General features: G+C 36.0%; 1 protein-coding gene across 2 annotated transcripts; it reads right to left on the bottom strand.

Annotated features, from left to right (window-relative positions):
* Positions 1-397: 397 nt before the first annotated feature.
* Positions 398-5,852, bottom strand: LOC129724845 (ribonucleoside-diphosphate reductase subunit M2). 2 transcript variants are annotated; one of them, XM_055680073.1, is made up of 5 exons: positions 5,596-5,852; positions 2,077-2,304; positions 1,741-2,021; positions 1,142-1,589; positions 398-1,084 (listed from the first exon to the last, which is right to left on the bottom strand). In XM_055680073.1, the coding sequence occupies exons 1-5, from the start codon at positions 5,665-5,667 to the stop codon at positions 932-934; spliced, it is 1,182 nt and encodes a 393-aa protein (XP_055536048.1). In that variant the 5' UTR covers positions 5,668-5,852; the 3' UTR covers positions 398-931. The 2 variants fall into 2 exon arrangements, with proteins under 2 accessions (XP_055536048.1, XP_055536049.1); XM_055680074.1 differs by lacking the exon at positions 5,596-5,852 and adding an exon at positions 2,412-2,883.
* Between the last annotated feature and the right edge of the window lie 8,451 nt (positions 5,853-14,303).

Here is a 14,303-nt window from a genome sequence, read left to right on the forward strand (position 1 = left end):
TCAGCCACAAAAATTTTCTGGTGGTTGCTTTTAGAGGGTAGATTCACAAATTAGTAAGGTTACGTGAATTCACCCACCAAGCCACTAAAATATTTTGTAGTTTGACATGTAGGTGGCGCTGTTGATAGTTCACCTATTCGCCGCTAGAGGGCCAAACAAAATTTCAGTGGGTGAATATTTTGGTTGGTAAATTCACGCAAGTCGTTGCTGAAAAGTGTAGTTCTGGTGTAGCAACATCGCAAAAACCAAATCGACATTGCTGCGTTTCCACTATACCAGAGCGAAAATAAGTGTCCTCCTCCTCGCACTCGCACCTGCTTTTGGGGGGTGTAAAAATGAGAATTGTTTTTAATTCATATTTTGTATTCGAAATGTCAATTGAAATGCGAAACACAGGTTTGTTTTGCAACTTCGGCATATCATTTATTCTATATATTCACGTCTTTTTAATTAACAAATTATCAAGCAGCACTGATTGCCTAGTCGATAAACTATTTGATACTATTTCCCGTACAACGTTCTGAGATTATGCAATTGAGGAAACGTTCATGATAAATTTTAATTATGCTTAGGAAGACACAACAGATCAATGTCTAGCAGCAATTTTACAATTTCGAATGTACGAAATCTATCAATGAGATCAACTCGAGAAGAATAGTTGAAAATTCGTTTCTTGATGATACTAATTATTGCAAAATTGAAGCAACATAAAATTGCGAATGATCAATGAAACACTGCTATACTGTTTCCGAAAAAAAACTATATATATATACTCCTTTGTCTATACACAAAAAAAAATCCCGTCAATACAATTAGTCGGTTTTTAAATTTAAAAATACATAAATTAAGGTGGCATCCCCACAGCGTTGTCAATGCCCGCAAATCAAACACGATTGATCGCTTATAATACTAAGATCTAGATGTGCTAGTTTCAGAAATCAGCGTCCAGCGTGAACACATTGTCAAGACGATTGGCCATCACTCCCCATTTCTGGTACTCTCCAACCTTCTTTTCAAAGAAGTTCGTTTTACCCTCTAATGAGATGAATTCCATAAAGCTAAACGGATTTTTTGTGTTATAAATCTAGAAAAGTAAAAACAATCAGCATATAGTTACAGCGCATAAACAATCTGTTCCTACCTTGTTGATTCCCAACTCGAGCAATAATCGATCGGCAACAAACTCTATATACTGAGACATCAAATCGCAGTTCATGCCAAGCAAATCAACTGGTAAGGCTTTCGTCAAAAATTCTTGCTCGATCACAACTGCTTCCCGTACAATCTCGATTACACGCTCCTGGGACGGTTTCTGTACAAGGTATTTGAACATCAAACACGCAAAGTCAGTATGTAGTCCTTCGTCTCGAGAAATCAACTCATTTGAAAATGTTAATCCGGGCATAAGACCACGCTTCTTTAACCAGAAAATAGCAGCAAAACTTCCACTGAAGAATATGCCCTCGACAGCCGCAAAAGCAACTATCCGTTCACCGAAGTTGGCATGTTTGCTGGAAATCCAATTCAATGCCCAGTCAGCTTTTTTCTTTACACATGGTAGTGTTTCGATTGCATTGAATAAGTAATCCCTGATAAGAAAAAAGTGAAATAAGAAACGAATCTAGGTTGTTTAGCAGTTTACAGTTATCAATGCAATAATAAAATTCCGATAAAAGTAGACATAATAAACGCTGTTGTAACGCTTATGGGTGGGTGCAAAACTAACATGAATTTTCTTACCGTTCTTTAGGGTCTCGAATGTAGGTATCAATCAGCAACGAGTACATTTCACTGTGTACATTTTCCATGGCGATCTGGAAACCGTAGAAGCAGCGAGCCTCAGTAACCTGTACTTCCTGGCTGAACCGCTCTACCAAGTTCTCATTAACAATACCATCAGAAGCAGCAAAAAACGCTAGCACATGCGAAATAAAATGTTTTTCTCCAGATTTAAGCGTTTCCCAATCCTTCATGTCTTTGGACAAATCAACTTCTTCAACTGTCCAGAATGATGCTTCAGCCTGTAGGAATTTAACTCTCGTATTATTGAAACTCAGCCAAAAATTTACTTTTTACCTTTTTATACATTTTCCAGATATCTTGATACTGAATTGGGAATATTACGAACCGTCGTGGGTTTTCCCGCAGCAGCGGCTCAATCGAAGGATCAAACGAATTTTGTTCAGCACTTTCCACCACTTCATTCCTTGAATGTTCTTTGGAGTCGAAAGAATCTGTTTTTTCCTGGGATTCCATTGTCTGTGGCACATTGACTCCGTTCTCGGTCAGCACCTTGCGGACATTCTGGAATTAAATACATGAAAGTGAATGCTTACTTGTTCAACCACTTAATAAATGTGCATAATTTTCGTAACAAATTCAAACAAAGCACTTGCAAAATGTTCGTTCACCTGCCCTCATACAGCCTCTTCTGGCATTGAAAGCAAAACAAAACCTGCTGCCAGTATGACTGTCATTCATGAACATGATAGAACAGCTGATTCACATCTTTAGATTAAATAGCCGTAGATTTATTCTAAATTGCGGTTTTCACGGTTATTTTTTCCGACTCAGGGTTCTATTCCCATAAATTTAGATAACTTTTATATTTTTGTTCGGCTTTTCGGAGTATACATGAAATATTAAAGATAGAATAACTAATCTTGATAACACCATTATACTTTTTTTTCATTTCTAATTATTTTGTATAAAACCACACAAACGTTATATCTTTTGTGCAAAACGTTTTCTCACAAAACCCAATAAATCTATAATCCACCGACGTAGGCTCTATTGTTTATCATGTGTAAATAAAAACCATTCAAATGCCTCAATTCACAAAACCATTTTGGTACATCAAAACAAAACTAATTTCGGAAGCTGCGAGTTTAGTACACATACTTACATCGATATAACGCGCAGTTCTAAACATCACAAAAAAAAATGTCTGAGAATACAGACATATAAACATGTTTTGTTGTACACTAAAGTCGCTTTTTACGCGGGGGATACGTGCCGCGTAAAAAGAAACCGCGTAAAAAAACCGCGTAAATTCCGGAATCCGTGTAAAAAAAAACCGCGTAAATTCCAGAATCTGTGTAAAAAAAAAACGCGTAAATTCCGGAATCCGCGTAAAAAAACATCGTTAATTTTGCATTCCGAGTGAAAGGGAACCGAAATCCGGGCAAAAAAATACCGCGTAAATTCCGGTTTCCGCGTAAAAAAAAACCGCGTAAATTCCGGAATCCGCGTAAAAACCGCGTAAATTCCGGAATCCGCGTAAAAAAAACCAACGTTAATTTTGCATTCCGAGTGAAAGGGAACCGAAATCCGGGCAAAAAAAACAGCGTAAATTCCGGAATCCGCGTAAAAAAAAACCGCGTAAATTCCGGAATCCGCGTAAAAAAACCGCGTAAAAAAACCCGCGTAAAAAAAACCGCGTAAAAAGCGACCTTAGTGTATTTGTTAACTACCAAAGATTCACTTGCCCTGTTTGCCATACGCATATGTGCAATACATTTGTACACTGTAAGAAATGTCACTTATTTCAAGATAAAAGACGCGGTGATCGCGAGTAATTTGCACGGACATTTCCAAATAGTTACATAAAACATTTCCAAATAGTAACAAAGTTTTCCCAGTTTGAAAATTTGATTGATAATTCTTAAGATTATGGAATCTATCCGAAGAACAAACACAGTTAGATATTGCCACCATGAAGTAACGGGAGCGATGTTTGAAACCAGCTAAACCAGAAACGCCAAAACCTTGTGTGAAGCAAACAAAAAAAAACGAAATAACCAGAGATCTCTTTCACGTCTCTATTTCATCGACCGATCGTAATTTGTAGGTAGTATAGGTATACAGCATTTCAAGAAATTATTTAACATTGTTTAAGATCCCAGTAAAAAACCACATCTCAAAGTGTATCCGGAAAAGTTGCGATTATTTTATGCATGCATTGTACGCATCTTGTTTCACGCGGATGTCGGTTTGATAATTTCTTTTTACCAAGTCGTTCATTCAGTGTTGGTTAAATTTACAAAATCAAATTCGCGAATATTTACTGCGATTTTACTGATCATATTATATCCTTTTTTTTTTATTTTCAGTCTGTTCTGTTCCAAAGCATTTAGCAGACATAATAAAATACCTAAAATACCAAATTAAGCCTTTTTACGCGGCGGCGCGTACCATACGAAGTAAATAAATCTGTCATCATTTAAAAAACGCTCGAAGTACTATAAGAAAGGTATTCAGATATATGTCAATGGTTCCAACCGTTCCAACGTATTTGTTAGGATTTAATCTTAGCTTTTACATATGACTTTAGCTAGTAAGGTATATGATAACTGCTATAGATAGCCAGCTCCCAGCTGGTCTCGAGGTACGATGCTGGCCTAACAACTTGTTAGCAACAAGCCAGTCGTTGTATGTTCGAGTCCCGGCTCGGGAGAGACTGTTAGTGTCAGTAGGATCGTAGCGCTAGCCCCGCAATTGTCCTGTACATTTAACAGTCGGCTGCGAAGTCTGTGTATAGTAAAACAGAAGGTCGAATTCTGATACGGAATGTAGCACTAAGGCTTTGCTTCGCTATAGATAGCCAATTAATGCTTACAATGCAACGCCAGCATGCATTCTGAGGAATGTGAAGAAAATTGATATACAGGTCGGACTCGATTATCCGGAACATAAAAAATTTATTCCGGATAATCGAATCACAGAAAAAATACTCAAGTTTGCTATTAACATAAAATACCTATTTCCTTTTTTTTTATTTTACTTGTATGATGCAGTGGCGTAACCAGAAATTATTTCTGAAGCGAAAAGGGGTAAAATCTTGAGAAGCAAAATAAATTAATTGGACAATGATTATTTTCGCTTAATTCGAACATGTTCCAAACATGCCGGAAGTGACAATCACATAAATGGTCACAAATATGCCAGAAGGGTTGGTAAAGGTAAAATTTCGGAATAAAAATTAAAGTTTCCGGATAATCGAGTCCATCCTGTATACGAAAAAGTTCAGTGATTTACCATTAATTTCATTATGCTTTGTGATGATCTGTTTCAAGGTATTTGCATTTCACAATAAAATGTGTCAAGCAGTGCAAATTTAACGGATAATCGTTTCACATAAACGTGTTATTTTGTAACCGTATAGAGCAATGAACTTTAAGACAAACTAAAAGCTCTCACACTACTGTAATAGACTATCACAATGGATATTAAGCGCAGTCATCACAAAAGGATGATACCACTGGACTTGATAGTCGAAGGCCCACACATGATCGTGTATTTTCTTGATTAGAGGTCAGACGCTCTCATTCACACCATAAATTTGTAAAATTTGGAGCAACTTAACTGTAAAGCAACTGACATAGTCGTGTTCATAAAAATAAGCACTATTGAAAATAATAGACATGCCAGTTCAATATTAAAAAAAAACAATAACTTAAGAATTTATTTGAGTAACACATTCGCTTTCCAGAAAATCCTCAAACCGTAACAGAACACAAAAAAAATCTTGAAGAAGCTAAAAATTTGTATGGTTTTCAAATCATGTATGAATTATTGCTGAAAGTATTTACTTACCTTAATGGAAATCTTTTCCATATTTTCCGATATATTCTCCTTTTCAAACACGTTATCACTTATATGAGCCATGATCAATTTTTCCTTCTTGTAATTCAAAAACGTATCGTTGTTTAATACTGGTAAAGGACTTGCTGTGATGGTCAGAATCAAATGCTACGACTAAACGGGGAACGGTCAAGATGTGAAATGGCGTACCGTTGGCGCGAGAACCTACAATACTTCCTTTCGTCATGAAAAATGCCGCGAAAATACATGAAAAAGGCCCGCGTAAAGATAGAACGAGCCCGCCAAATATGTTATCTCTTCCAAAGTAACTTGCAACACTGTATGTGTGTAGCGCATGTTCAGGAGTGGCTGTGACGTTACGTTCAGGTTTTAGATCAAAATAAATTCAACTGTACTAAAAATGCATTCAGTTTGGCAAATTGCACTTCATTTGACACACAGCTGGCGCTGTTGTTAAATTAAGAGCTACACTGCATTACGCTGAAATCAACACAATCAACGCGTTTGACAGGCAAGACAGTAAAAAGGCACACCCGATCAACCACACTTTATGCACCTTTATGAAACGACAACAACTGAAATCAATCGATATAGGTTCAAAACTAATCGATAGCGATCGTTCTCGTTTCATGAAGAAACTTAAAGAGTGGTTGGTCGGGCATAAGTACACCACAGACTAACAGACGTAACACTGGAGCCTCGCTCCATCGCCAACAAAAACGGTCAATTTGAATCTCAAGTCGAGTAAGAACCGCCACGCGAAGATGCCGCTCGGGGCGCTGGTGTGCAGTTTTTAGGTAAAGATTTTCTATATTCCACTGGAAGCGTGCCAACCTAACTAGGAATAAAACGATATTGCGATTTACGATACAAGTAAGAAAGAGATGCCAGATAATTTTTTACGAACTAAGCGTATGCGTTGGTGTGCTGAAACAGACAAAATTTACAGTGCACTTTGAAGGTGCTACCCGGTCAATAATGGGTCAAAACCAAACAAAAAAAGAAAGGTTTTGATAGCAGATAGGCTGGATCTAGGTTAAAACTAAGTGGGATCCAAGAATAAAGAAATTCGTGATAAGTTTGCCGCGAATTTCTCCCGAGTGTTTATATGTAAACAAATAACACCAAAAGGAATTCCATCATGGGTAGATAATGTGAATACTATTGCTGTAAAAACAACGATTCATTACAACGGAACAAAGTTTATCACGGTTTTCCTCATGATAAAGAAAGGTATCATAATATATTATTATCAATAAGTTAATCAAAAGAAATAAAATATCAACAATGCAGGAGTGCTGTATGGGTACAGCTTTGTAACTCGAAACAATTAACCGAGAGGTTCGCAAGTGGAGGAGTAGAATCCATCAAAAAGTTGAAAGTTTGTTCGGATCACTTTACTCCAGCATGTTACCGAAATACTTCTCTTCTAAAGAAAAAGAAAGTAAATTAAGATCGTGTAAAAACAGAGTTAATAATAGTTGAATTTTAGACTGAAGGATACTGCAATTCCATCTCGATCGACTGAATCTAATTACAATTGGATGAGGCTGGAAGCGTTAGACAATATATTAGATAACGAAGGAATGAAGTTTTCCGGACTGGTAGAATTGGACAGGACACCGTTGTTGAAGGAAAGTGGAGAGCGATCTTGCATATCTGTGTCAGATCTAGAAGAAGCGTATAACAACCGGCTGATTGATGAAGAGTGCCGCTCAGATAATCTGCATGCAGAGACACTTGACTTTCATTATTGCAAAATTAAGGAAGAAAACTTTGACGTACCTTTTCCCACATACCGAACCATTAAGCTTGAGATAGAGCAAGCGGAGAATGATACTAAATATGACTCGACGTGGTAATGCTGGTAAATATCAGTGCATAAATATTAACAAACTATTTGTTATTTTCAGGTTCCACTACAGTGAGACTGAAGACAGTCTAAATAACTGGAATCTCGAAAATACACTAGAATGCGTTGACAAGAACAACAACGATCTGGAAACAGATTTGAAAATAAATTACAAAGCAATGTATCATGGACAACTTCAGCTTAACACCAAGCTTCGAGAAGAACTGCGTAGTGTTAAAAATTCTTTGCAACATTCGAAACGAAAGAGCAATTGGAGGATGAAATCGTTAAAACTTAAAACATCGAAAATAGCTATTTTGAATCATGAGCTCCGTCGACTAAAGAAATTGAAACAGCGAAATGAACAACTCGGAGAAAAAAAAAACAAAATCCTTTGCTATATAATAGCGTGATAAATGCAACTAAAAAACCCCACAAGCTCGTCGTTATAATAAGGCATATAGAAAGTTTGCATTAGGGGCATATTTGGCTGGACCATCTGCATTCCGTTATATGCATCGGTCGAATGCGTTATGCTTGCCCACCAAGATGAGTATTGGAAGATGGAACTCAGATGTTCTGTTAAAGCCGGGTCTTAGCAAAGGAATTTTAAACCGATTGGCAATTAAAGCAAAAAAGTTTTCCAAAAAAGAAAAGGCTGTGACTATATTTATCGATGGAATGTCTATTAAGCCAGAGCTAATGTATAACGCTAAGTCTGATACGTTTTTCGGATTTCCGAGTGACGGCAAAAACAGAAAAATCGAGAAAATTTGTCCTATGGTTTTGGCAACGGAAGCAATAGTGATAATGATAGCTGGAATTAACACATTGAAAACTGGTAACTACGAAGCATCGACAACAAATGGCAAAAAAAGTAATCGGTTCAAGCAGGTGTAATGTTTTTTAATATAGCGACCAATTTTCATACATCAATTTATCTTTCAATTTCAGGCGATAGGATATTTTCTTGCTCATCATACTCTAGGCAGTGAACATCAGCTAAAACTAATCACGCACACTATTCGCGAATTAAGATTTCGTGGTTTGTATCCGTTAGTTTTGACAATGGATCAATGTACTACAAATGTCAAGATGTTCAAAGAAACAGGAGCAACTCGCTCTAACCCTGTAGTTAACCTGGATGGTAACGAACTCATGATTATGTACGATACACCCCATTTGATTAAGAGCGCCAAATCAATGTTGATGAAGCATAACGTAGTGTTCAAAAGGCAAATTTGTACATTCGATGATATTGTGAAACTTTACAATTTAGACCGTGATGCTACGCCAAGACTTGTTCCGAAACTCTCAGAGAAGTGCATTAAAAATGCTCCATTTACGGCCATGAACGTAGCACAAGCAACACGCACTCTAAGTAATTCGGTCTCTAAAGGTATACAGTTTTACATAGAAAATCATGATCTGCCGAAGTCTGCCCTGAAAACTGCACAGTATGCTGAATTTCACGATAAACTTTTCGACGTGTTCAATGCCAAAGCTCACGCAAACAGCTCAAAAGTAGATATATCTTTTTTTTGCTTTTAACAAATAAATAATAATTTTGTTATCCTTATAGCCCCATCGTGAAGCGCTAGAAGAGAACTCCTGCCACTGGGATTTTCTAACTACAGCTAAAAAAAGTTTGAAGACGATGTATTTTACTACAAACTTATGTTTCAATGTCAGAAAGGTAAGTGCTTAAATTTAAAAATATTTTAATCTCATTTTATCTTCCCAGGCTCGCAATGAAGCAAAAAAACTGACAGCTATACAAAGAAGACCAAATTATGTGAATGGATTAATTAGCATTATCAGTGGACTTTCATGGTTATTTGAAAAATTAAAAATTGAGTTCGGATGCACCCATTTATGTACAATTTCCTGTGCCAGGACTGCTTAGAAAATCTTTTTTCAGAAATTCGTCGGCGATGTGGGCGAAATGACTCACCAAATGCATACCATTTTGCGTCGGCATTCAGACATGCAGCGTTATCTACTAGCGAAAAATTAGCCCTTGGCACTAACTGTGAAATAGATGATGCGGTACCGTTACTTGACGACAACGACTTAGACGTTGAAGAGTATGCAGTATTTGGCGATTACCAATCTACTTTTTCTGATAAATTTGTAGAATTGAAAAATGTTAGTGCAGGAGTGTACACTACACGCGATCTGAATGGCCTCTGTTATGTCATTGGAGCAGCAACAATCAAACTCAAACATGGAAAATGTCGCGAAAAAACTAAAATCCCAGGCGAGAGCTGTGGATAACATGAATAATCAAAACTTCGTGTTTTGCAAATTGAAAAATGCCTCTGTGTTTCCAAATAACGCACTTTTTGAAATTGGATTGATGGCTCTATCTGCTTTCAAGCAAAAATTTTCTCATTTCTTATATCAGAATAGACGAAACGTTAAAACTCGTCTAAAAGAATATTTGAAATACGATTCTTTCGATACGTTTGCTTGCCGTCAGTGTTTTGAGACCCTTATTGATAAGATATTCAACACGTTGATACAGTGTTTTTTACGAGATCTCAAATACAAACTGAAACTTAAAACTGCTTCTAAACGCAAACGAAATGGAAAAGCACGGCGAATGAATCTTCCAACTTAATTTAATGCAACATGTAATGAAAACAAAAAAAGGCTCAAAATAAATTCCACTATATTTTATTCACTGTTTTTTTTCTTGCCGAAGATACAAACATGTTAATGGAATGGTTAATGGTTAATGGAATGGTTAATGGTGCTTCTAAACGCAAACGAAATGGAAAAGCACGGCGAATGAATCTTCCAACTTGATTTAATGCAACATGTAATGAAAACAAAAAAAGGCTCAAAATAAATTCCACTATATTTTATTCACTGGTTTTTTTCTTGCCGAAGATACAAACATGTTAATGGAATGGTTTATGGTTAATGGAATGGTTAATGGTACTTCTAAACGCAAACGAAATGGAAAAGCACGGCGAATGAATCTTCCAACTTGATTTAATGCAACATGTAATGAAAACAAAAAAAGGCTCAAAATAAATTCCACTATATTTTATTCACTGGTTTTTTTCTTGCCGAAGATACAACATGTTAATTAATATCCTTGATATATTTTCACATTAACACACACAGCTTTATCAGTAGCAGACCGTGATAATTCTCAAATCATTTGTAACTCGTACTCGATATCCTAAGTACTCTATCTTCATCAACTTTTTCGCGTTTTGCAAGTTCAAAAGGAACACCACTTTTGCACATTTGTTTACGACCTGAGAATCATTGATGCCAGATAAGAAAACATGTTTTCAATATAACGACATTTAACCAGCCGTGAAGACATCTTGGTGAAAGTGAAGACATTGGAAAGTATGTGAAGGCATTCGCAATCTGCAAAAATGACGACGATTTTACGCCGGTAATTAATTCAGCCTCCAGGCGGTTTTTCACTCGCATCTAGGGTGGAAAGACATTTTTGCGCGGAGCGTAGGCATTTGAATAATTTTTTTGGCATCTCTGTTAAGAATGAGAATCGATTTTGACAGACAGTTCAAGCGGTAGCACAGGTACACGGTTATTAAAACAATACACGGAAAAAAAGTGCTTTTGTGTAGCGCGAAGACCGCACCAGATGGTGCTAGTGTCATTCTTAAAAAGTATAAATATCATTAGAACGATGGTTTTTATGTGAGTTTGTTCCAAGTGTTATGTCTGTTAGTCTGTGAGTACACTGTTCGTTCGCTAACTGGGCTGACATTTCAAATGTCGTCAAATATCGAGGGGGATTTCGATGTAATGGCGCTAGGCAAAGCTCTCAGCGAAAATTCAAAAATGTTTTAAACAAATACACTAAGAATCCTGACTGATGAACAGAAAATGAGAAAAAATAAATTATTAGCCTTGCGTGTGCTTTATATGCACTTACCGTTGCCTGGAATCGAGGGGGATTTCGATGTAATGGCGCTAGGCAAAGCTCTCAGCGAAAATTCAAAAATGTTTTAAACAAATACACTAAGAATCCTGACTGATGAACAGAAAATGAGAAAAAATAAATTATTAGCCTTGCGTGTGCTTTATATGCACTTACCGTTGCCTGGAAACATATTCTTATCATAAAACATTTATTTGAATAGATAAACATCTAGTCGATGACAACCAAAATCCATTGAGCTGAAAAAATCAATCTCAATTCACTATTCATGTGCCCCTATCTCGTTTTGACAGCAATATGCCAAACGCTGACGTTGAAAACGTCGTCTGGGACGCTGTCATGCAGTCTCATACATATTTTGTAGTTCCCCATTTGACACATGTAGTAATGCTGGCGCTGATGTCGAACATATGACGCAGCGCGAACACGACAGCAAATGGTGATAGTGTTACTAACGTAAAGTATTGGAATCATCCAAACGATGATTTTATTGAAAATTTGTTCGACATGTTATGTCTGTTAGTCTGTGATGATAGATTCAATTTTTAGCCAAGGCTGATATGCACGGTAAGAAAGGAAAACCCATTATTGAGTTCTTTTTCAACCATTTCGCCAAAAAGTGAGCCAACCCATTTAATGGGTAAACTCGATTTACCCATTAACGGGTACACGCTCCTTAAAATGAATTCAAAAATGATTAGAAAACAATTCATTTCCATAAAAAGTGTAACAACACGAAAATTGATTAACTCTGTTGTTATTCAAAATTGTGTAACCATAGTATGAGCGAATACTGTGTATTTATTATTCAGAATGACGTATACAATTGAACTCATTTTTTGTGTTTAATAAAACTCATTTAGTTCTTAAAAAATATCAGTTTATGTGTACAAAATTATACATTTATTGAATTTAAAACTACTCAGTTTTAAAATTAAAACCTACACAGATTTAGACTTTGAAACTATCAAGTTTTTGAATAGAAAAATATTCATTTTTGAATTTAAAACTAACCATTTTCAGAATTCAAAAGAACTCAGTTTAAGAATTGAAAACCACTCAGTTTTAAATGCGATATTAGCGTAGAGAGGGAGGTTTGTGCCAGTAACAGTCAGAACTAAACAAAACTTAGGTTACATTCCATCTGAACGGTGTCTAGTTATATTTATTTTTTAAGTATATTTTGCTCTTTATTTGTGATGCATAAGCCTGTAGTACACTCTTTGTCTAATGGTCAAATATTTGACCTTCTGACATGATGGTCAAATTTATTTGACATATGGTTGTTGTTTGCCCGTGTTTGCCCCATGTTAAAATTGGAGAGTGACAAACAATTATGCCAAATATTTGACGCTCGGTCAAAGAGTGTAATACAGGCTATAATCACTTGATATTTTACTCTCCCACAATTTTCCTGATGACACAGCAACCTGAAAACTTTTGGTTTTTTGAATGAATAATGAAAAAAGCTTATATGTGTACCTTAAAGCTTTTCAAAATGTCCGTGACCACCTTTCAGGCGATTTTCTCATTTTTTGGAATCACTCAGACAGCCACAAGAACAGATAACACGGCCGCAAAGGCTAAATAATGGCGCATAAATGATGAATCATGGTGCCTCTTTTTCACTCGTGTCAAATAATGGTGTCGTTTTTTCATGCTTGGTACCTAAAATTGAGTTATAGTGGTGAATTCAAAAATCAGTTATTCTAAATTAATCTAAAATCAGTGTAAAAATTACACAGAATCACCAAATGCGCTATTAATTTTTTGACGTTTTGATGCAACTTATGAAATTGAATTAAAATTAATTCATTCGCCGTGTTACTTTTTACGGGCGTGTATACCGATCAAACGTCAAAAACTGGGTACAATTTCACTCATTTTGAGAAATGAATTTTCTCAAGAAAATGAGTGAAGTTTTACCCATTATTGAAAAAAACTTTATCCATGCAAAAACGGAAATTTTGTTATTATTACTCTAAAAAGTGAAATGAATTTAAAGTGAAATCAATTATTTTTAATTTTTTGCAAATGTATAAATATGACTCTTATTTACGAATACAGGAGTATTTTATCTGCTATCATCAATTGTCAGAATCGCAATTCTCTGCAACAATTGATTCATTAAACAAAACCACTAGTCTATTTACACTTTGTGTTGATTTTTTCGACCCGTTTCCATTTGGTGATGATTTCTCACGTGATGTTTCATTTGTAAAAACACTGTGACAAAGGTATTGCAGCAAGATTGTGGACATTCTAGACCTAATACAAGAAACATTCACATTGTAAGATTCAATACTTGATATTACATACTGTTTACCTTGCAACTCAAACGTCAAACGACGCAGCATCGAGTCTCTTCCATGGCAATTATTGACAAATAGTGAACCAGTTCTTCCATGGCAATTATTGGCAAATAGTGAACAAAACAGCTCGTAGAAGTAACGCGTGCGAACAAATCGACAGAGCAAACTAAAAAGACACTTGAAGTATTTTTTCACCCGTTAACGGGTAAAAAATGACCCATTTTTTCCTAAGAATATGTCTTCCTAATGCGTACAATTTTACCCATTTCACATTTTTAAATTTACCCATTTTTTTGACAGCCGCATATGACAGTAAAAAATGGGGAAAAAATTATCCATTAATGGGTTTTCGACTCTTACCGTGTACATAGTAGACTGTTTTTCATGCGAAATTTGCGTAAAATGTTCTTGGCGTCAAAAAGAATACAGCTGGTTAGAAACTTTCAGCAGCAACTAGTAAACTGCTTACTGTCAAGAAAATACATATGAAATTGCACTTATGTGAGATCCGGTTTTGTTTCTAATTTGAGGTTATGTTTTTACAGGAGTTGGTAGGTACATAGCGTGTTGGAATGGCCTTTTCTTAATTTAAATCTACCGTTTA

The sequence above is a fragment of the Wyeomyia smithii genome, chromosome 2 (assembly GCF_029784165.1).
Source record: "Wyeomyia smithii strain HCP4-BCI-WySm-NY-G18 chromosome 2, ASM2978416v1, whole genome shotgun sequence".
Lineage (NCBI taxonomy): Eukaryota > Metazoa > Arthropoda > Insecta > Diptera > Culicidae > Wyeomyia > Wyeomyia smithii.